General features: G+C 32.0%; 1 protein-coding gene across 1 annotated transcript; it reads right to left on the bottom strand.

The window, feature by feature from the left end:
• Positions 1-17,070: 17,070 nt before the first annotated feature.
• Positions 17,071-19,306, bottom strand: LOC141610595 (ras-related protein Rab11B). The gene is made up of 2 exons (XM_074428762.1): positions 18,881-19,306; positions 17,071-17,754 (listed from the first exon to the last, which is right to left on the bottom strand). The coding sequence occupies exons 1-2, from the start codon at positions 19,096-19,098 to the stop codon at positions 17,328-17,330; spliced, it is 645 nt and encodes a 214-aa protein (XP_074284863.1). The 5' UTR covers positions 19,099-19,306; the 3' UTR covers positions 17,071-17,327.
• Positions 19,307-22,350: the final 3,044 nt, after the last annotated feature.

The following is a 22,350-nucleotide window of genomic DNA, read 5'->3' as shown; positions in this document are numbered from 1 at the left end:
GTTTCATACAATAATATGTTTGCTCGAAAAGATCATGAACAGCTCGAATTTGTGTGATAGATAATATATTCTTCTCATTTTATAAAAAAATATTTTATCATGATTATTCTTTATATCATCGTATCAAAAGTTGTGATGCTAATATATAAATTTAATTTCACAAATAGTAGGATATAAGATATATTTGTGACATGCTTTTATTATAAGAGGATTTCCAGTAATTTATGGAGTACTCTAAAATTTGTATATATGAGGGTCAAACACTAGAAAAACTCTTAAAAAAAAATAAGAGCTCACGTGAAAGGGGTAAGAGACAAGGCATTAGTTTAACTATTCAAAGAAAACATCGAATTAGATAATAAGTTGAAAATTAAATATTAAATTAACTGCTAAAACAAAGAAGAAAAAGGCATATATAATATATTCAATAAAAAGCAAAAAAAAAACAAGGGTCATAAAACAAAACCACGAACCCGAATAACCTAAATGCAACTCACTATGAAGTTTTACTTTAACCACCTCAAAATTTAGCACTAACTTAATTAAAAATATCCCTCATAGAAAATAAATTAATAAAAGGTAAACAATTGGAATTCACATCAAACTTCTTTGTAGATTGGAGTTGACATTAATAGTAGTTATTTTAAAACTTGACGTTCAACGGTACGTAGTTTAAGAGATAGAATATTACAAGTGGCCCGTGCATCGCACGGGCATTAAATCTAGTATATAACTAAATGAGGCTTTTTATTTTCTAATTATACTATTAGCATTAGAATTAGGAGATAATTAATTATTTACAATTTTTCTATTATAATTAGGAATATAATTTTCCTATTAGAATTTTCCTATTAGAAATAGGATGCCTTTTTTTTCTAATTATACTATCAGCATTAGAATTAGGAGATAATTAATTATTTACAATTTTCTATTATAATTAGGAATATAATTTTCCTATTAGAATTTTCCTATTAGAAATAGGAAATAAATTAACAATTTATTAAGGCTTTTTTTTCCTAATTATACTATTAAAATTAGGAGATAATAATTATTTCAAACTTTTCTATTATAATTAGGAATATGATTTCCCTATTAGAAATGAGAATCAATTAATTATTTTATAATTTTATTATTAGAAATAGAAAATAAATTAATTATCTATAATTTATTAATATTAAAAAATTATTCATTAGTATTTGTTGACTTTTTATTAAATTAGAAGGAAAAAAACCCTTTGATATATTTATAATATCCAATTTTATAACAACTTCTAATTAAAAAAAATGAGGTATTATGAGGCTAAAAGGCAGTTCATAGACTATATATCTGAGGTAGTACCTCTTATTGCTTATTTTCAGAGTTTTATTTTAAAGTTTTTGAGTTCTGCTTTAGTATAAAGTTTTTGAGCACATTTACTAAAACATTACACTAAAAAAATATAATATTGCTCAAAAACTATATTTATAAATGGTAATATGCTCAGAAAAAATGTGTATATGCTCAAAAACTACAAGGTCTGAGGTATTACCTTAGATGCGTAATCTTTTTTCTCGGCTAAAAGGCCATATGTCGAACTGGGTTGTGACAAATGTGCATGCATAATACGTACTACATGGAATTTACTCATGTAAAGAGTAAAATGAGCGCTGAAATATGCCCCTACGTCTTTTGTTATTGCTAATGTCATATTTAATTATACATAATACGAAGTTTATTTTTCAAATGTCAGAAGTATTTCTCCTACTAATTTTAAAGTTATTTCCCTCACAATACACTTCAACTTCTATTGATAATTTATTATTATATTATTCACATTCATTTGTCATTATATAAAAGTATATTAATCAAAATTTAAATAAGACGATATTCACAAATTATTGATAAGTACAAAGTTTGATATCTATTTTTCAAGGAGTATTAAAAGATAAATAAAGTTGCTGCTAATTTGCGAATCGAAATATCATATTATGACAAATGAGTAAATGGTTTGAAAAACTTTATTGTGCGATTGTTTTACAATTTAAAGTAAAAATGGTACCACGAGTAATAAAATAGATTTGAATGAGACCTGAAGGTAAATTAGATACACTTATTATAGAAATATGTATAAGGTTAAGATTCAATTCAAGCAACAATCAACATTAAAAAAAAAGTCATGAAAAACACATAAAAGGGTAAGAGTAGTTTTTCCCTAACATAGTGAAGACCGTCTCTCTCAAGCTTTTCTTCTGACAAATTTACATGCATAAAAAAACGGTACTATTCAATTATATGGAGCAAAATAATTATTGTTGATGCTATAATTTTTTTTTTTGTGTGTGTAAATTGAGCACATCATCACTATAATTTAGGGAGATATACAAATTGGGGAAGGGGGAGACATATTCGTCATGCGTAATAGTTAATACGATGCTTTAACCACCTTTAGACAAAAATACAAAAATAAAAGAAAAAATTTAAACCTAAAAGGAGGTCACGTACTTGCCAACTCTTCTATAGTTCTCTACCTCATTAATATTCTCTTGAAGTTTATGACTTTTATATCATACTAATAAAAAAAATGATTATACTGCTTCGTATGATTTGTGATTTATAACTTTTAGCTATCTTATTTGAACTTGCTTAAATTTATATATTTTAAGTGAATAACATTAGTTATAAATATGATAAAGTTTGATCTTTAATTTCTTTAGAGATAAAAAAAAACTCAATTTTTATTTTCCTATAATATACTAATTAAATATCATAATGTAAAATAGGAAATTACACCGCAATCTACTATTTCAATATGTCGATGATCAATACTCAAAATAGCACATTTGTTATTTAAATAGTGTAAAAACTCTCAAAATGCTAATAAAAATGTCCAATCCTGGTTATCAAATAAAACCTAAGTTTCTGCATTTTTTTTTGTCATGTTCAACTTAATTTTTACGGGATGTAAAAATGATGACATTCAGAAAGTAGCAATTAGTTTTCTGAGTTAGATGGACTTTTCAAGAGAGTGATGAAAGCTTTGCATTTTAGACCGTTTTATGTGTGAACCGAAGGGATTATGTAGTGGGCTAAAGGTTGTTTTGAGTGGGAACGAGGTTAATTGCGACGAGTTGGTTGACTAAAGTTTTTCCTTACTAGATCGAGAAAGGAGATAATAATTACGAGATAATAAAATTTAAAGAAAAAAGCACAATAAAAATGAGATGGAGGTGGTAAGATTTATTTATGCAAAATGAAATAAATAGCAAAGTTCGTGCATATATATAATATTCATACTTATTCAGTTTACAAATATAGTACCCAAACACTTTGTTTGAGTATCTGGAATAGAGGAAGGGGAGGGGACGAGAAAAAGACTAAGAAGGGAAAGAGAGAGAAAGATAAGAGGGAAGATTGCTTCTTAAATTTTTCTTTGTTGAAGGAGAAATAAATTGACTTTGATAAGGGAGACGGGGATCCATATCATCTAGAGTAAAGATTGGTGTTTCGTGGAGGTGAATGTGATTTATGACTTCTTAGATGTAAAACGTGGCAGAAAGGTAGTGATAGTAGTAGTGGATTGGAGGTTATTTCAAGTAGTAAGAACTAATCACAGTGGCTGATGTTTTATTTTGCGGGTAAATTAGTGGGATGGAGGGATGGTGCATTTATGGAGGGTGATGAGTTTACCGAGGATAGTGATAATAAATAAGATTATTTATCAGCAAAATATCGCTTGCATTAAAACATATATGTAACATGAATAATAACAAGAAACCTCAAAAGATCATACTGATAAAAATAATCTTGACCCCATCAATCCAAATTAAAGTAAAATCTTAATTCTAACAACATTGTCAAGAGCAAGGGTTAGTTTCCATTGGATTGTGGATTTTTTTTAAAAGGAGGGGTTTAGTTTTTCACCTGGTTGGATAAATTTGAGAGAAGTTTCGAAGATAAGGATCGATCTTTTAAGCGATGAGATTGTTTTAGATAATGTGTGTAAATAGGGAAGAAAAATAGGGGTCTGGGTGAAGGATTTTGTTTTAAATGGGAAGATGAAGGGCAAGACTATTGTTATAAGGGGGTGTCATAAGCAGCCTCAGCCATGTAGTATTGCGTTGGAATTTGGTTCACATTTAAAGGCACGTCTATAGTTTGATCGGAAGATATGACATTTAACTACCTGTAAATGTTTTTACGTAACTACCATTTGACCCAATAATGATTAAATTATGATTTTTATAGTAAAGAAGGAGATTTGTTCCATTATTGAGTTGATTGTGCAAAGTAAATATTATTGTTTTCCTTGACCAATTGAAAAACAAACATGTATTAATGAACAAAATCTAAAAACTCTCAGTACCAAGTATCACATATATAAACTTTATATTGGTTTTATTTTCCTAAAAAAATAACATTGTCGAGAGCAAGGGTTAGTTTCCATTGGATGGTGGATTTTTCTAGAAGTAGGGGTTTAGTTTTTCACTTGGTTGGATAAATTTGAGATATGTTTCGGAGATAAGGATCGATCTTTCAAGGGATGAGATTGTTTTAGATCATGTGTATAAATAGGGAAGAAAAATAGGGGTCTGCGTGAAAGATTTTGTTTCAAATTAGAATATGGGGCCAAGGCTATTGCTATAGAGAAAGAGAGAGGGGGGGGGGGGGGGGGTCATAAGCAGCCCTAGCCATGTAGTATTGTGTCGGAATTTGGTTCACATTCAAACGTACTTTTATAGTTTGACCGGGAGATATAACATTGTAACTACTTCTAAATGTTTTTACATAATTACAATTTGATTTAACAATGATTAAAGTATGGTTGTTATTCGAAAAAAGGAGATTTGTTGCATCATTGAGTTCATTATGCAGAGTAGATATTATTGTTTTCCTTGACCAATTGAAAAACAAACAAGTATTAATGAACAAAATCCAAAAACTATCAGTCCAAGTATCATATATATAAACTTCATATTTGTTTTATTTTCCTAAAAAAACACACTTTTATTCTTATGTCAATATTATGTTATCAGAAATTATTTGTTGGTCATACGGCATACATAAAATCTTAGACATGAACGATGTACTATATGTCTATATTCCATTTTATTGTGAAATTTATCATACATTATTTTAGTATCCGTGCAACGCACGGGCAAGTAAACTAGTGTCTACTAGAGGTGATCATGGGTCGGGCCGGGCCGGATTTGGGCCGGGCCCATGCATTAAATTAAGCCCAAGTGTGCGGGCCGGGTCGGGTCGGGCTACAAGTGCGGGCCTATTTTATCGACCCAAACCCAGCCCATGCGGGCTTAAAGCGGGCTTCGGGCCGATTCGGGCCAATTCGGGCTAAATATTTTTCCTCTTGAAATAAGTTTAGAATACTTTGTGCATTTGTTATCAAAATTTTCGTTTAGAATTATGTGATTTTTTCGAGTATTGTTAATTAAGAAGTAGTAACCTAATGTAAACTTTTATGAACCTATTGCTTGAGGTGACTCAGACAAGCTAAATGCATAATTTTTAGTAGTGTAATAATATATTTTAGTGTGGTGCTCGTTGTATGTTGTAGTATTGTAATTGATTTGATATTTGTTGTTCTTTAGTCTCAAAAACATTGACTTAGCACGCCGATAATGGTAAACAATTTATCGGCACTAGTGTGATACAAAATCATTAGCTCATTTTTTAGAATATAAATACTGGTAAAAGAAAATACTAAGCCTTATAAAATTAATACATGTAAACAAGTGACTACGGCTTATTTACAATACAACAATTGATTGGTTAATTATTTTACTAACTGCTTATTAACATTCTTAAATTGTACATATTCGTAAATTTTGCATACGTTCGGGCCGGGCCGGGCCAAAATTCGGGCCGTAAAGGCGGGCCAAACCCGGCCCTATTTTATTGAATCGGGCCGTGGGCTTTTCGGGCCTAAAATCGAGGCCCAAGCCCAGGAAAAAATCGGGCTCGGCCGGGTCGGGCTAGCAGGCCTGGGCCAAATGATCAGCTCTAGTGTCTACTAATGTGGGCTATGCACGTCTAATTTAATAATTTAAGTTTATTTAATAAATCCAGTTAACTTCTTTAACTTAGCGTTCTCCTCATCCCTGCCCTTTCACTTGTTCCTTGTGAGAGGAGACAAGCTTGTGACAGAATAATACCGTCGCAAATGAGAATTTATGAAATATCTAGGACGACAGGGCCTACATGTCTCATTTAATAACATTGTCCCTTCCCTATTTAAAAATTTCGAGCACAAGTAAGCTACTATAAAAAGTAACAAACGATGAAATATTAAAGCTTCTAGTTGGACTTTTTCGTGATTTAATTGAAAAAATTCGATTTATCTTATGAAAAAAACAAATTGGTAAATAAATAAGTGGAAAGAATGAGTAAGTATTAGACGTATGTTAGTTATTAGGCCATTTCAAATAATGTTTTGACCTAATAAATAAGTTTTTTTTTTCAGCCGTAAAAATAGTACCTTATACAGATGACATTTGACTCATTTGATCAAATGCACTTATTTTAAGTAACGCTAAAACTTGGGAGAGACGGTCTCTCACTAAGTTATTGAGAGATCAATCTTTCGTACCTTTTTATTTGTATTTCGTACCCTTTTGTTGTTGATCGTAACATAGTAATTTTGTACCTATTTACATAATAAATGTACCAATTTTATCATTAACCATGATTTGTACCTATTTTATTACATTTAGTACCACTTTTTTCTAAAATTGTACAATGGTCTCTTAATAAAGCTTATTAAGAGACCGTCTCTCAGAAGACCTACTCCCAATGTATTCTTATACCTAATAAATACGTTGGACAACATAAAAGCAAGATTTGCATAACAACAAACAACCATACTTCGAGTTTTATTCATGAACAATAACAAGAAGTAGAAATAATACACGCACAAGATAATTAGCAAACAACAAAATATAATTAACAACAAACATACAACGAAATACTCTCAGTTTTGTTTATGCACAATAACAACAAGACACAACACACATGCAATATTTTGACCTAATAAATAAGTAGCTAGGAATTTTTTTAATTTTTATCGTTTTGTAGTTCTTAACGAAACTATTTATCGTTTTAGCGTTCATTTTAAACTATTTCTTGTCAATGGGTTCACCAACCAAGTAGAAGCGGCTTTTACTTAAAGTTGATCCATTAACAAGAAATAGCTTCAAATAAGCGCTGAAACGATAATTAGTTTATTAAATAACATTAAAACGAAAAAACAAATTCTAGAACTTGTATCATCTTGAACACCATTTCATTGCGTTGATCCGTTCAGCAATACCGATCTAAATAATACGGCCGGCAAACAGGGGCGGATCTCCATTATCATGCGCAGGGGCCAGGCCCCCCTTGTAATTGTGGCCCAACTACTAAATCTCAAAAGAAGCATATAAAACTTTTAACTCTCCTATAAGACCGTCCTATAACATAGAAGAGATTAGTCCAACAAAAGGATGAAATTTAAAAAAAATATATAAAACCATCCACTAGTCCACTGCATTTTCAAGCCGCGTCCTCTCCTTCTCCGTTCATGTCCTCAACTCCTCCCTACCCCAACTTCTCCATCTCCGTCGCAGAGTTGCAGCCCACGTCCTAACTACCACCACCTCCTCCTCCACGGCCACGAAAAGTCCAGTCCTCATCTCTCCATCAATCAATCGAAGCTCAAAGCTTAAGATCTCGATAAGCATCGCTGACGGCTCCTCGACTCCAACAATTGACAACTAGGTTTCGTATTTGATTTCCATGTTCCAGTTTTTAAAGTTGAATACTTGTGTTTTTAAATAGAAAACTTTGTGTTTTAAGTTGAAAATTATGGTCTATGATTTTTGATTAATTGAATTTCTTTAGTTTCCGCTTATATTTAACTTCAAAACTCACCATTTTAATTTGAAAACCTCTTAGATTAGATGAAGACTCAAGGCTTTCAATTTTGCCAAAAAAATTCTTAGTACTGCTTTATTAATGTTGAGTGAGATTTTAGTTTAATAACTACTAAATTTAGTTTGAAAACTTTATGTTGTAAGTTGAAAATTTATGTGTTTGACTGTTTGAGTTAAGTATTGGTGTAGAAGTGTATAGTCGGTTGTGTATCGTCGCATCTGAGCCAGGGTGGAGGTAGCCGTTGCTGGCATAGGTTAATTGGCTTAGAAAATTTGGTTTTCAATCAGGAAAGAAGACATACGGAGATACCATTCGGTTGGGGTTGTATTTGTGATAAATATTTGATTTCTTAGGGCTTTTAAATAATGGGCCGGTCTTATACTATAAGACCGCCTTATTAAACAATTTGTGTAAAACTTTTTGTATTTTAACCGGCTGGCCCCCCTCAATAAAAGCCCAAAGAAAGACCCTACTCTAGAATTTACAATTTTATATTGTAATATGAAAAAAAGTAATAAAAAATAGAAACATTCCCCCACTTGCATAATGATTAATGATGATTCGTTGATTACAAAGTTACAAAATCAATGACTATAACTATCTTTCCCAAACTTGATTAGTGATTGGGGAATCATAATGTGTTCATAATTTACTAGCTGTAATTATTAGTGACTTTGAATTTTTAAGCATTTGAAAACACTTCTCATAATGTTTAAGGAAATATATGATCAATTATCGTTAATTTTCATTACTCCTCCCGTCCGGTCATTTATTTACCTTTACTTTTGACACAAGATTAAAGAAAGGGTATGGAACTATTTAAGGGGAATATTATTAGATGATAATGCTTAATCGAATTGGATGATCAAATAACTCATCAAAGACATGTCTAATATAAAAAAGTAAACAAATGAATAAGATAGCCTAAAATAAAAATGTAAAACAAATGACCAGGACACGGGAGGAATTACAAATTAAAAGCTAACTATGAATTTCGTTTTGATAGTGCAATATTTTTTTTTGGTCATTAATATAATTTTTAAATTTTATTTATTTGTGTCAAAGTATATTTTTATTGAACTAATCATTACTATGAGAAAATTGTTGATTGCAGCCTTTTAAAAATCACTTTTTGAAAATTACAGCCTTATATAATTTTTTTTGAAAATTACATCCAAAATATTACTTTTCTTCTAAAATTGCACCAACTTGAGGTTTTTGGTGATTTTTGATGATGTTTTTATGATGTATCATTTATTATTTGAGAGCCTACTTACCCAGATTTCTTACCTCTCCTTGACACAAACCAATTAATCACCCCAAACATCATAAAAACATCATCAAAATTCACCGAAAATCTCAAGTTGGTGCAATTTTAGAAGAAAAGTAATATTTTGGATGTAATTTTCAAAAAAAATTATATAAGGCTGTAATTTTCAAAAAGTGATTTTTAAAAGGCTGTAATCAACAATTTTCTCTTACTATAATGGAGATTTTGAGTTAAGATTTTAAGATTTTATTTTTTCTTACATGTGTGACTTTTGTGTGCGTGTGTAAAGATGTGTTTATATAAGAAACTGTGTTTATAATGCCTCTCTTTAAATTATATAAATGATCGTCTTTTTAATCGTAATTAAAAATTCGGTTATTTACTTTTCGGCCCCCCTAGAAAATATCTTCAAGATCCGCCACTGCCGGCAAACCAACTTAGCATACAGTGTAGGATATTCTTGTTAAATGTAACCACAATAGTATATGCAGTGTTACAGTTTAGGATAACTGGTTTTTCAATAGTGGTCATATCTGATCTAACTATAAAATGGTTACAAAATCCTGTCTTATCATTTCAGACCGAAAAGGCTCGTCTGTATTTTTATATTTTTTATATAATAAGCATTCGACCAGCTCAATTATTAATCTTTAATAATTTTTTTAAACCCGTAAAATTCATGAGCTTGTTATTATATTTGTTGACCTAGAAAAATCATATATTATTGTAGGTTATATTATAGAAGGGATGGTGTATGATCAATTACTAATTTTTTTATATGAGACGGTATCATAATGATTTTCTTAACGCAAATATATAATTAACTTAAGATTAAAAGTGGGTAAACAACATTTTTTTAAAATAAATGGGAATGAAAGATTTCTTATTTGTTTTAAGGCCAATTTTTATTTGATCTATTAATTTTAGCACCGCATCTAGCACAAAATTTTGTGTAGAATTATTAATGCCACCACATAAATGACTCACTTGCAGCCTGGAAGAGGTACTGACTCGTACATGCTAGAGAAGGGATAATGATCATGACTAATTCTCCTACGCAAAACCTACCCTAAAAAATCGTATGTGTGACGATAAAAAAAGTGATCATTTTTTTGATAAAATATTGATCATTTTATTTTAAATAATGACTATTTACCATAATGTGATTACTATTTACCACAAAATGGTCACTTTTTCTCCAAAAACACGGGTACAACGTCGTACGCAAGAATTGCTGATTCTCCTATGTACCGTATACATTTAGATCAACCGGCAATGGATTTAATTTTTCTTCTGTTATATGTAACCTTCGGAATGATCCTTGTTCACTTAACGTTGAAAAAAGTTATGCATATAAATGTATTCACCAGTAGAGCCTTATTCATTTTGGTTTTAAAGTCACCACATAAATGAGAGAAAAAGGAACATACATCGGATGTATTACCTCAGATTTTATTTGTTTTTGAGCATTTTTCTATTTTTTTTGAGCTTATTACCTCAAATCTATTTATTTTTGAGCATATGTGTATATTTTTTGAGCTTAATAAAGTTTATAATTTAGATTTTAATTTTTTTCCATCAAAACTCAAATTTATGTAAGTTTTATATATAATGTTTTTGAGTTTTATTGTAATTTTTTTGAGCTTAATGTTTTAGTAAATGAACTCAGAAACTTTATAGTAAGACTCATAATTTTTAAAACAAAGCTCAAAAACTTTGTTATAATGCTTAGAAGTATAAACTGGTGGTAGTATATGAGATGTATAATCCACTTATTGCATAAATGACGAGGAAAAAAATTATGTACATGATACTTTCGAAATTAGTTTGTTCTCCATATTTTATGGTAATAATTTTGTTATAGGCTTAATAGTAAACCAACTCCTTACGAGTCTTCTTATTTTTGGTTAATTGAGGTGTGAGTCCAGTAGTAAAATACATAGGGGATGAGAATACGAAGTCGTAACCATTGTCACGATACATTTCTCTTACAACTAATTAAGCAAATTGACTACGAAACAATAATGTTATTGTTTAGTTGTCCTGAACAAAATCTCAAGTTTAGAGGTAGACAATTCAAACGACTACCTTACAAAGTTATAGCACAAATTTAAACGCAAATTTTATTAAGCACAAAACAATTTACAGCCGAAATATTACCTGGTTACTCACTCATTTGGCAATAGTAAAACTAATCCTAGTAAAATATTCATACATACATACATACATAAAAGTCAAGGACAAATCTAAAAAAATAGAATAATACGGAGTATATATATTAGAGATAGTATTTTACACAACTACACAACAATAAAAAAAATATAACTAATAAAAGTTCTAAATACTCCCTCCAAGTTCCTATTATCTTCCCCTTTCTTTTGGGCACAAAAAATAAGAAAGGGGAAGAACTAATGGAAGGAATGAATATAATAATGTAAGTTGTAAAGTATATAGGAGAGAGAAAATAATAAAAAATGAATAATAAATAAAGAATAAATAAAGTAGTGGTAGTTGTTGAATTTTTATGAGAAAGAAAATAATAAAAAAAGGAATAAAACTTATCAAAAAAGGAAAGAGAGAAGATAATCAAACTAGTGTAAAAAAGGAAAGAGGGAAGATAATAGGAAATTGGAGGGAGTAATAAATATAATATTCCCTCCGTTCCAGTCAATTATTTAATTATTCCATTTTATGGTGTCTCAGTCAATTATTTACCTTTTTATATTATGTATACATTTGATGGGTAATTTGATACTCCACAGTCAAGTTGATCCACTTGTCATCCAATAATTGTTTCACTCCTCTTTCATTGGTCTTTGTGCCAAAACTAAAGATAAACAAATAATCGGGATGAAATAAGTATCTAACAAGTAACAACCGAACGAATAGGATTTTTTTCCAAAATGGAGTTTTATAACAAACAATTTAATGAAGTGGGGTGACTTTGAAACTAATTACCCAAAATGGGTCCATATAGGCTCGGTTTTGGCGATACTATGTTCAGATTAAGGTCGCTCAGCGGGAGAGCGACTTGAGGCCAAACCGCTCAGCCGCTCAACGACTTGGCAAAAAAAAATTAAAAAAAAAAAACAAAAGTGTTGATGATGGGAATCGAACCCAGAATTTAAAGAAATAACTTCACACCCTTAACCATAACTCCAAGAATAATGTTATGACTTATTAGGGGGATTAAAATTACATATTTAATGTTAACATTAATAAATACGTTTTGGGACTTGAAAAATAGTTACTCAATATTTTATTTAAGCACTATACATTTGATTGTTCTGGTGGTTATTAGTAGACAATAAGTATCACTTTTGTGCATGGTCTTGAGTTCGATTCTATGTAACAAGGTTTTTTTTTTTTTTTTGGCAAAGACCCAGTCGCTGCGGGGGAGGGCGATTTGAAGTGAAATCGCTTACTCCCCGAGCGACTTGCCTTGAAGTAGCATACTGAGGTTTGGGTGGACCATTAAGCGACACTTTGGCTAAGGTCGTTGAGCGGGAAAGCGACTTGAATCCGAGCCTAGTTTCGGTGATGAGTGGACCCATTTTAGATAAATACTTTGAAACTCAACCCATTTCGTTAATTTGTTTGTGTTTGAGCCCATTTTGGAAAAAAATTCGAATATATGATTATATCTATATGACTTACAACTTACTAGGGTATTAAAATACGCTAACACATTATATTATTCCTATTATATATCTCATAGATTAATCATCTGGCAATATACAGAATACGCCATATTACAACTTGCAATTAACTAGTTCGTTTAGTACTAATATAGTAATGGATGCAATGCATGTCTAATTTAATAACTTCAGTTTATTTAATAAGTCTAGTTGACTTCTTTAACTTAGCCTTCACCTTATCCCTTCCCTATATAAAATGTTCGAGCACGACGTCTTAATGTAGAAATGTCAAATGTGCCTTGTGCACAGTGGTGGAGCCAGGAGGGGCTAGTAGGGGCGGTCGTCCCGCTAGTGTTTGAAAGTTTTGAAATTTTTAGTTAAAATTTTCGAATTTTTTTGAGACCCCCTTATAATAGTACAGTTTCGTCCCTGCTGAAAATTTTCGCCCCCGCTGACTTACATTCCTGGCTCCGCCACTGGTCGTGCCTTGTGCATGTCTCATTTTATAACCTTGACCCTTCGCTATTTAAAAATTCCGAGCACCACTAAGCTACTACAACGAATAACAAACAATAAAAACTTAAAGCTGTTAGTTTGACTTTTTTGTGGCTTAATTGAAAAGTTTCCATTCACCTTTTGGGAAAAAAAATAAACTGGTAAATAAATGAGCGGAAAGAATGACTAATTATTAGGGTTATACTCCCTCTTATTTCCTTATATCTTTCCCTTTCTTTTGGGCACAAAAATTAAGAAAGGGGAAGAAAGAAGGAATAAAGTAGAATAATGTATTGTAAGTTGTGAAATTTATAGGTGAGAGAAAATAATAAAGAATGAATGATGAATAAAGAATAGATAAAGTAATGAAAGTTGTTGATTTTTTAGGAGAGAGAAATTAATAAAAAATGAATAAAACTTACCAAAAAAAGAAAGAGGGAAGATAATCAAACTTGTGTGAAAAAGGAAAGAGGGAAGATAATAGGAAATTCGAGGGAGTATATTAGTAGAATATATTGCTCCCTCCATTCTGATAAAAGAGCCTATTTAAATAAAACCGTTTTTTTCATATAACCCCTTGATATGGGTTACCGGTTTTCAGTAATGGCAAAATAGTCAAAACATTACCGTAACGAAAACCGTTATATGAGATAATGTTAAAAAAAGAAATTAAACAATATAATTAGGTAGCTTGAAAATGATTATTAATCATCATATTAATAATTTGATTACATGGCTATAAAAAGAGTCTTAAGCTTGCCACAAACAACACAAACACACAAACAACAAACAATATAATCAACAACATTTCTAATAAGAAAATGAAAATGGTGAGTATGATGGCATTGTTGGCCTTTGTGGTGCTAGCAACCATTCTTGAATCCGCAATTGCTACTCGCCAATTTAATCCCCTCTCCGATATTATGCTTGATTATCCATACCCGACCGCCTGTAGAGAAGCTTTTGAAACTTGCAGGAATAGCTTCGACTGTTGTGGCGAATGTGCATGCGAATTTTCAAAGACAATGACTTTAATTACAGTGTGCACGCCCAAATATCCTTGGGTTTTTTTTTGTTGAATTATCAATGAATAATCTACCTAAAACTTGCTAGTATTGTTCATCAACTACATACTTTATGTTTATGTCTTCCTATATATGTTATGCATGATTGTGTTTGTCTTGTAACTTTGATTAAGCCTCGATGTTGTCTTCTCGTGGTTGTTATTGAATAAAACTTAAAATTGCAAAATTGTTTGTTTCTATAAGTATATATCAATCCATGCATCTTGAATCTTATATATAATGGTCTCTTTGGCAACTTATATTTTATTTAGAATTTTACATATTGCCAAACAGTGAAATTGAAATTCAATTTCTTCATTTAAAATTTCAGATTTCAAATATAATTATTCAAATGAATGAGGGTTCCCAAACACTACCTAAAAGTATTATAAGGATTTTAACAAGTTGATTGATAATTATTGTATGTGTTGGGATTTTTGGTACAAATAATATACGGAGTAAAAGAGTAAAATATAAGCCTTGTAAAGTACACAATATTTTGTTTTGGATTAACCCATACATCCCATTATCTTGTATTATTATTCAACGGTAACAATATTATAATCCTTCAACACTCCCACTTTTTCAACAATGACGACTAATGAACCTCAGCTCGGGATATTAAGCACTACACTCGCACTTTTTTGACAATGACTAATGACATTATTTATAAAGTCTCGAGCCATTACTCTAACATAGCTAGCCACTTTAAGTGTCTTAATGTCGTGTCTACTAACCCAACTCCTAATATTTACACGCTTAAAAACATAAATTACTAAATAAAAACATTAGTATTCTATGTACAAAATGTACAAAAGTTATATTAATTTATTTTAATTAATACTTTGATGTTGGGGTTAATTTCCAAACAATATACTTCCTCCTACTCTAAATATAATCTAGTCATTTGCTTTATCAATATTGGATATAAACCCTCTATAATATATGAGGTTTCTTTGAACAACCCTTAAATTTAAGTAACCCGTTCTCTGTAATAGCGAAATAGTCAAAACATTAACTTAGTTTTTTTTTGGTGTAAACCGGGGTGTCCACCGTCGGCAATAGTGTATAATCCCCTCGCCGCGGGTGCTCTCTCGAAGAGGTAAACGGCTGGCCAAAGAGTTTGCTTCATTCCCATGGGTAGGGATCGAACCCCTGACCTCATGGTTAAGGGATGAAGTGAGCAACCACTACACCAAACCCATTTGGTTCAAAACATTAACTTAGTGAAAACCACTCAAGAGACACTGTTAAAAAAGAAAGTTTAATTTTGTAGCTAGGTTGAAGGATAATTAATCATATAAATGATCACAAAACCTCTTTAATAGTGTTTTTTTTTTTGCATGTGTATGTTATAAAGGAGACGTCGGTCAGCACAGTACATAGGACAAGGGATACAAACTTGTTGACATTGTCATGGTACCTCCATCTTACCATTAATTAGGCAAATTACTTATAAAACAATTATCTTATTGTTTAGTTGTCCCAAACAAAGCCTATCTTATTTCGTTTTAATTAAATTACTTCTCCTTATGAAAAAAAAAAGAGATGTATTTTACAAATACAGAAAACAATGATAACAAATATAACTCTTAAATGATAAATAAAATATATATTTAATGATTAGAATATAAGATTCTATTAGGGGGTGTTTGGTTCATCCAAAAAAGGTATGAGGTATGGGTTTGGAATGAGTCAAACCCATACCAAGTGTTTGTTTGACAAATACAAGGGTTTCATACCCATACCTCAAACCCATGAGGTATGGGTTTCTCATACCCAAGGAGGGGGTGGGTATGAGATTGATACCCACGGATATCAAACTAAATTGATCAAAAATATGAAAAAACAAATTATAGCATATTGTAAATCCAATTTTTTATATACTTATTTGATTAACTAATCATTTTCATGATTTTATAATATTGAAAATTATTATTTATAATACTTTAATTTACGCATTTTAACCTTAATTGATGTTCAAACCCATACCACTCAAAAATGAACCAAACACAAGGTATTAGGAATCAAGTTCCAAACCCATACCACCCGGGTATGATTCCTGATTCCAACCCCATACCCGTGCACGAAACAAACGCCCCCTTACTTATAACAGTATTAAAATACATAGTGTAGCATTTCGATATTTTTCTTCAATTAATCATTCCAACGATACATGTAATACCAAATGTTACAACTTGCAATTAACTGGTTCGTCTAGTAATTAGTACTACTATAGGAGAAAAAGGATTACGCATCTGAGGTAGTACCTCATATTTTGTAGTTTTTGAGCATGTACACATTTTTTCTGAGTATATTACCATTTATAAATATAATTTTTGAGCAATATTATATTTTTTTGAGTCTCATGCGCTCTGCATGTCTAATTTAATAACTTCAATTATTCAATAAGTCTAGTTGAATTCTTTAACTCGTTTACCTTATCCCTTCCCTATAATAACATGTTCGAGCCGAACGTCTTAATATAGAAATGTGTGCTATGCATGTTCATGTACTAAGCAACTCCAACGAGTAACAAATGATAAAATATTAAGGGAAATGATAAATACAACCCAATGAGATGTATTTAAGGAACAGATTTGTATGGAAATATAGAGTATTTTTTTGAGTGGGCTAGATCATCTCGAGTTTGTTTTGATCGGGTTCAGACTCGAGTAGTCGAGTAATACACACTTCAAATTTTCAATGTTACAGTCTTTTCTCTGAAACCAAAATAAAAATCAATTACAGAGTGAAAGCTACAAATACAGCCGAGATCATATAACAAGAAAGATCCCGTAAGAGACGATAAGAGAAGTTGGAAGCGAATCCAGATCAATTCCGCTTCAATAATTCTCATTGGCATAAACCTTAACAAATTCCGCAACAAGCTCTATAATTGTGACGCTCCCCGCTAATCTACTGTAATAATTCTCTGGGCAGTATATTAATGGACTATGCGGAACAACACCCGACCTTTTTAACAGCAGAAACATCATCCTTCACGTTAATGGTTTGACCCTTGGGCAACGCAGCAGGATCGTCTCCGGCTTCGAGAGCCTTCCTGCTGACTACCTTGTATATTTGAGTGAGCACCTCAGTGAAGGCGTTTTCAACGTTCATAGACTCAAGCGCGGAGGTTTCCATAAAGAAGGTTTGCTCTCTCTCGGCAAATGCCTGTGCATCTTCAGTGGAAACGGCTCTTAAATGCCGCAAATCTGCCTTGTTTCCGACTAGCATTATCACTATATTGGAATCTGTGTGGTCTCGGAGTTCTTTCAACCATCTTTCAACATTCTCGAATGTGACATGACGGGTACTGTCGTAAACGAGTAATGCGCCTACAGCTCCACGGTAATATGCACTCGTAATTGCACGGTACCTGATGAAAAGGATGTAAAATGTGACTGATGTTTTGGTGCCAGTACTACAGTCAAGTATTAATACAGAATGCAGCAAATTATACAAAAGACTATACTACCGCCTTCACACATGCTCAAATAATTCATACTTTATACGAATATCAAATCTCAGTCAAACTTAAAAACAGCCAAGAAACACACAATTACACAATCAAATCGAAATTCCAGCTCATACATTTTCTCATCTTACAAAATTACTGCGTCAAACAAATGAGCGGTCAAGTTAATCATGTATCGAAAATTACAATAACAATAATACCAGATCTTCAATCTATCAGCTCATATATCAAACTATCAATTGCAAGTAATTTCATCGCCTACTCTATCAATGAGCAATTGATAAAATCGAATATCGAGATCACCACAGCTAAAACAAACAAATCAATTGTAGGTAATTTCATCGTGTACTCTTATCACTAATTCTGGAATTGATCAATACCTTAAAACCTTACAAGTCCGCAATCTAACCGCGATCAAATTAATCAAATTCAGATCCGAGGTAAAATATAACAGCAATGAGATGAATCAGCATCATCTACTTCACTGACACGATCGATCAAATATATCACTAATTCCGTAACAAATCTAGATCGGAGAAACAATGTAACAGCGCTGAAACGAATCAGCATCATTTACCTCACTGAGGAACAAACGATCTATCAAATTTAACACTAATTCCGCAACAAAATTACGATCCGAGGTAAATTCTAACATAAATGAAATCAATCAAAATCATCTACTTCAACTAAGAACAAACGATCGATCAAATATATAACTAATTCCATAACAAATTACTATCCGAAATAAATTCTAACATTAATGCAATCAATCAAAATCATCTACTTCAATGAGAACACATGATCAATCAATTAGATCACTAATTCCGTAACAAATTACGATCTTAGATAAAATCTAACATTAATGAACTCAATCAACATCATTTACTTTACCGACAAACAAACAATCGATCGAGCAATTATATCACTAATTCCTTAACAAATCCAGATCCAATACACAATGCAGTTGATCTACGCATAAAATCAAGAATAAAAATCAACAAAATTGATTATAGCGAGAGAAGTATACCTTTCTTGACCGGCAGTATCCCAAATTTGAGCTTTAACAACTTTATCATCAACACGAATGCTACGAGTTGCGAATTCGACTCCAATGGTGGATTTAGATTCTAAACTGAACTCGTTACGAGTAAATCGGGATAAAAGGTTCGATTTTCCGACACCGGAGTCTCCGATTAAGACTACTTTGAATAAGTAGTCGTAATCGTCGTCAGCTCTATATCCCATCACTATTAACTATTACTCTTAATTCTCAGTTTACGTTAATAATACGATAATATTTATATGATACGATATATGATATGATATAATATGATAACCTGACGATATTTAAACAATGTAGGTTGATATGAAGTTACGATTATGAAAAAATGTTATGAAAAGGTGAGTGAAGTGAAGTAGTAATAGTAATAGTAGTAGTGTTAAATTGATGTACTCGTATTATAAGGTAGTAGATTTGATAAAACAACTAGATTTGAATTTGACCAGAAACATAAATTGACCCGACTATATTTCATTAATGTTAGATTTTAATCGGAGCCTAAGGACCGTGTCACTAGTTCCCTTCATCCCGATGCAAGTGACTCACCTTATTGCATGGCCATGGGCCCATGGCTATAAGAAAATTCTCATTTTAAACGTTTGAACTTAAAACGAGAAAAAATATCGTCATGTTATAATAAAAAGTGATCATTTAATTATTGAAAAATAACTCATTGTAATTTACCAACAATAATCTGATCAAAACTTTTTATTAAAAAATATTTTCATTTAAACATATAATGAACATATTTTATTTATTTAATAATTTAAAATGAATATCACCTGTTTGAAATAAGACTTGCTAATTAGTAAACAAAAATACAATTTTAGTGTCTTGATTCAAGTTATGGACAAGTTAAACGAAGCATGCTTGACAACTAGACTTATATTAAAAAAACAACCGTCATTAAATTAAATTATACATGCATTGCGCACTAATGCTAAACAAGGTAGTCGGTGAAACGCAAGTTGTAATATGATGTATATATGCTTAATTGTCTAAATAATTAATTGATAATAATGAAATAAATGTCAGAATAGTTTAATGCAACTACAGAGTATAAATTGGTCTAATTTACAAACTAGTACCATTAGATGGCGTCCAATTATACCCATTTACGCTTTTATTAAGCAAAGATATTAAACTATACAAAGAAAGTTTGTTGTCTCGAAATTTCGTTTTAGGCTTTGCACCTGCTTGGGTTTAAAAACCGTCAGCATCATTTCACCCTTAAGACTTCCTTACACTATAAAAGCGTTTTATTGGCATATACAAGTAATACAACGCACAACCAAACATCAATTAAACTAAGAAAAAGAAAATCCTAATTAGTGTGGAAATGAAGAGTATGAAGGTGGTTAGTACGGTGGTGTTTTTGGCTATTGTGGTGTTAGCCACCACCCCCAAACCCGTGATTGCTATTCGTCAATTTAATCTCCTTTCAAGCATTATGCTTGATGATGCCTACATCCGCCCCCTTACCTGCTTGGGCTGGAATCAGCCTTGTTGGGGTCAAAAATGTTGCGGAAATTGTACTTGTGAAAGGAATCCGTTTATACCCGGTAGGTATGAGTGCACGTCCGACAGACCTTGGTATCCCTTTTGTTGAATGTTCAAGACTCAATGCGATTGAGAAAATGTAACTATTTTATGATAAAAAATAACCATGTACAAATTATTATCAATCAGATAATGATCACATTTTATCATAAAACGGTCACACGTCTCCCTTATATATTTGTGACACGTTACAAATGAAAATTTGTGCTATCTTATGTGGGTCTTATTGTGTGTTTTCCTACTTGAGTTGTGATGTGTTGTCTTCTTGTTACTAAAATTGAATAAAATTGCAAGTTATCTTTGTGTGTTTTCATCGATGAAGTCTTATATATGCATGGTGTTCAATTACATACAGTAATAATAAACGGATATCTCCCTCTTAAACAAGAATTTGTGTTAAAAATTTAAACGACACATTTTCTCAATTCTAGAACACAACTGAAATTGGATTGAGGTGGGCAGGTGGCTGTATAAATTAGACTAAGAGTGCGTGAGTAAGTGAATGATCAGGTAGGAAGTAGCGATGACTGGTATGGCTCAGGTGAAATTTCCGTTGCATCCGTCTAAGCCTATACGAAGCACAGTTAGAACCGCGTTCAATTCAGTGATGGATCATCTACGACTAAGTCTAACAATTTATTGTTTAAAATTTTAGTAAAGTTATTATTAGAGTAGTAAGTTTAATATTTTTTTTTTTTGATGACGGGGGGTTGAATCCCCCGAACCCATACATTCTCGCACCATTACATGGACCATGTAAGTCACCCCTTTCGGAAGATGCAATGGCTAAGTGATCATCGCCTCAGCTAGTAGTCGAACCCGGAACTTCTCAACCTCTGCATTTCTGCAAGCTTTAAAGTTTAAGTTTAAATTCTTCTTAGAGCAAGTTTAATGATTTAACATATACTCTGTACCTCGTAAAACGTATGTTGAACCCCGTATTAAAACACTTGATAAATAGTACTCTCTCTGTTCCGGTCATTTGTTGTCCTTTTCTATTTTTGGGTGTCTCAGTCATTTGTTGTCATTTCTATTTTAAGAATGAACTTAATTAGTAATTTGATCTTTCTCATTCAATTTGTTTCACTTGTCATTTAGTTATTGGTCTTTGTGCCAAAACGAAAGTACAACAATTGACCGGGACGAAGGGAGTACTCCGTATAAAAGTTTTATTCAAGCCATAGCAACAAGAAAACAAGAAAAAGACTCGAGTAAAAAAGGATACAAGTCTTCAAAGTAGAAAAATGCAAAAAGACCATAATTTAAGACCCACAGATAATAAAGCATAGAACATATAGTATTATCTTGAGGGAAAATGAAAGGGCGCCACCGGGTGACACCCAATTTGGGCGCCACCCTCTCACATGGGGTGAGTGGGGACCCCTTCAATAAACAATTGTTGTGAGAGGGTGACACCCAATTTGAGCGTCACCCGGTGGCGCCCTATCACCATCCGAGCACCATTTCTTGGTAGATCGCATTGAGCATTCAACAATTAAATGCGTACAAACTGGCTGGGACGCAGACGCTTTCGGACGAAAAGAGACGACCCATGCAGGTACAAGACCCGCAACACTGTGCGTTGCTTGTACACGTTGAACCCATATCCGCACAGGTAAGGGGTCGGATGTACGCATCATCAAACATTATGTTTGAGAGGGGATTAAATTGGCGAGTAGCAATCGCTGGTTCCAGTGTGGTGGCTAACACCACAATGGCCAACAACGCCACCAAATTAACCACCTTCATATTTTTGTTCATCTCCATATCAACACTTTGATTTTTTTTCTTAGTTTAATTTGATTGATGGTTTTTTGTGTGTTGTATATGGCAATTTTGAGACCCTTTTATAGCAATGGCAAGTCACCTAAGCTCCC

Source organism: Silene latifolia, chromosome 11, assembly GCF_048544455.1.
Source record: "Silene latifolia isolate original U9 population chromosome 11, ASM4854445v1, whole genome shotgun sequence".
NCBI classification, from domain to species: Eukaryota; Viridiplantae; Streptophyta; class Magnoliopsida; order Caryophyllales; family Caryophyllaceae; genus Silene; species Silene latifolia.
Note: the sequence above shows the minus strand (reverse complement) of the source record. Positions and strands in the feature narration are given on the sequence as shown.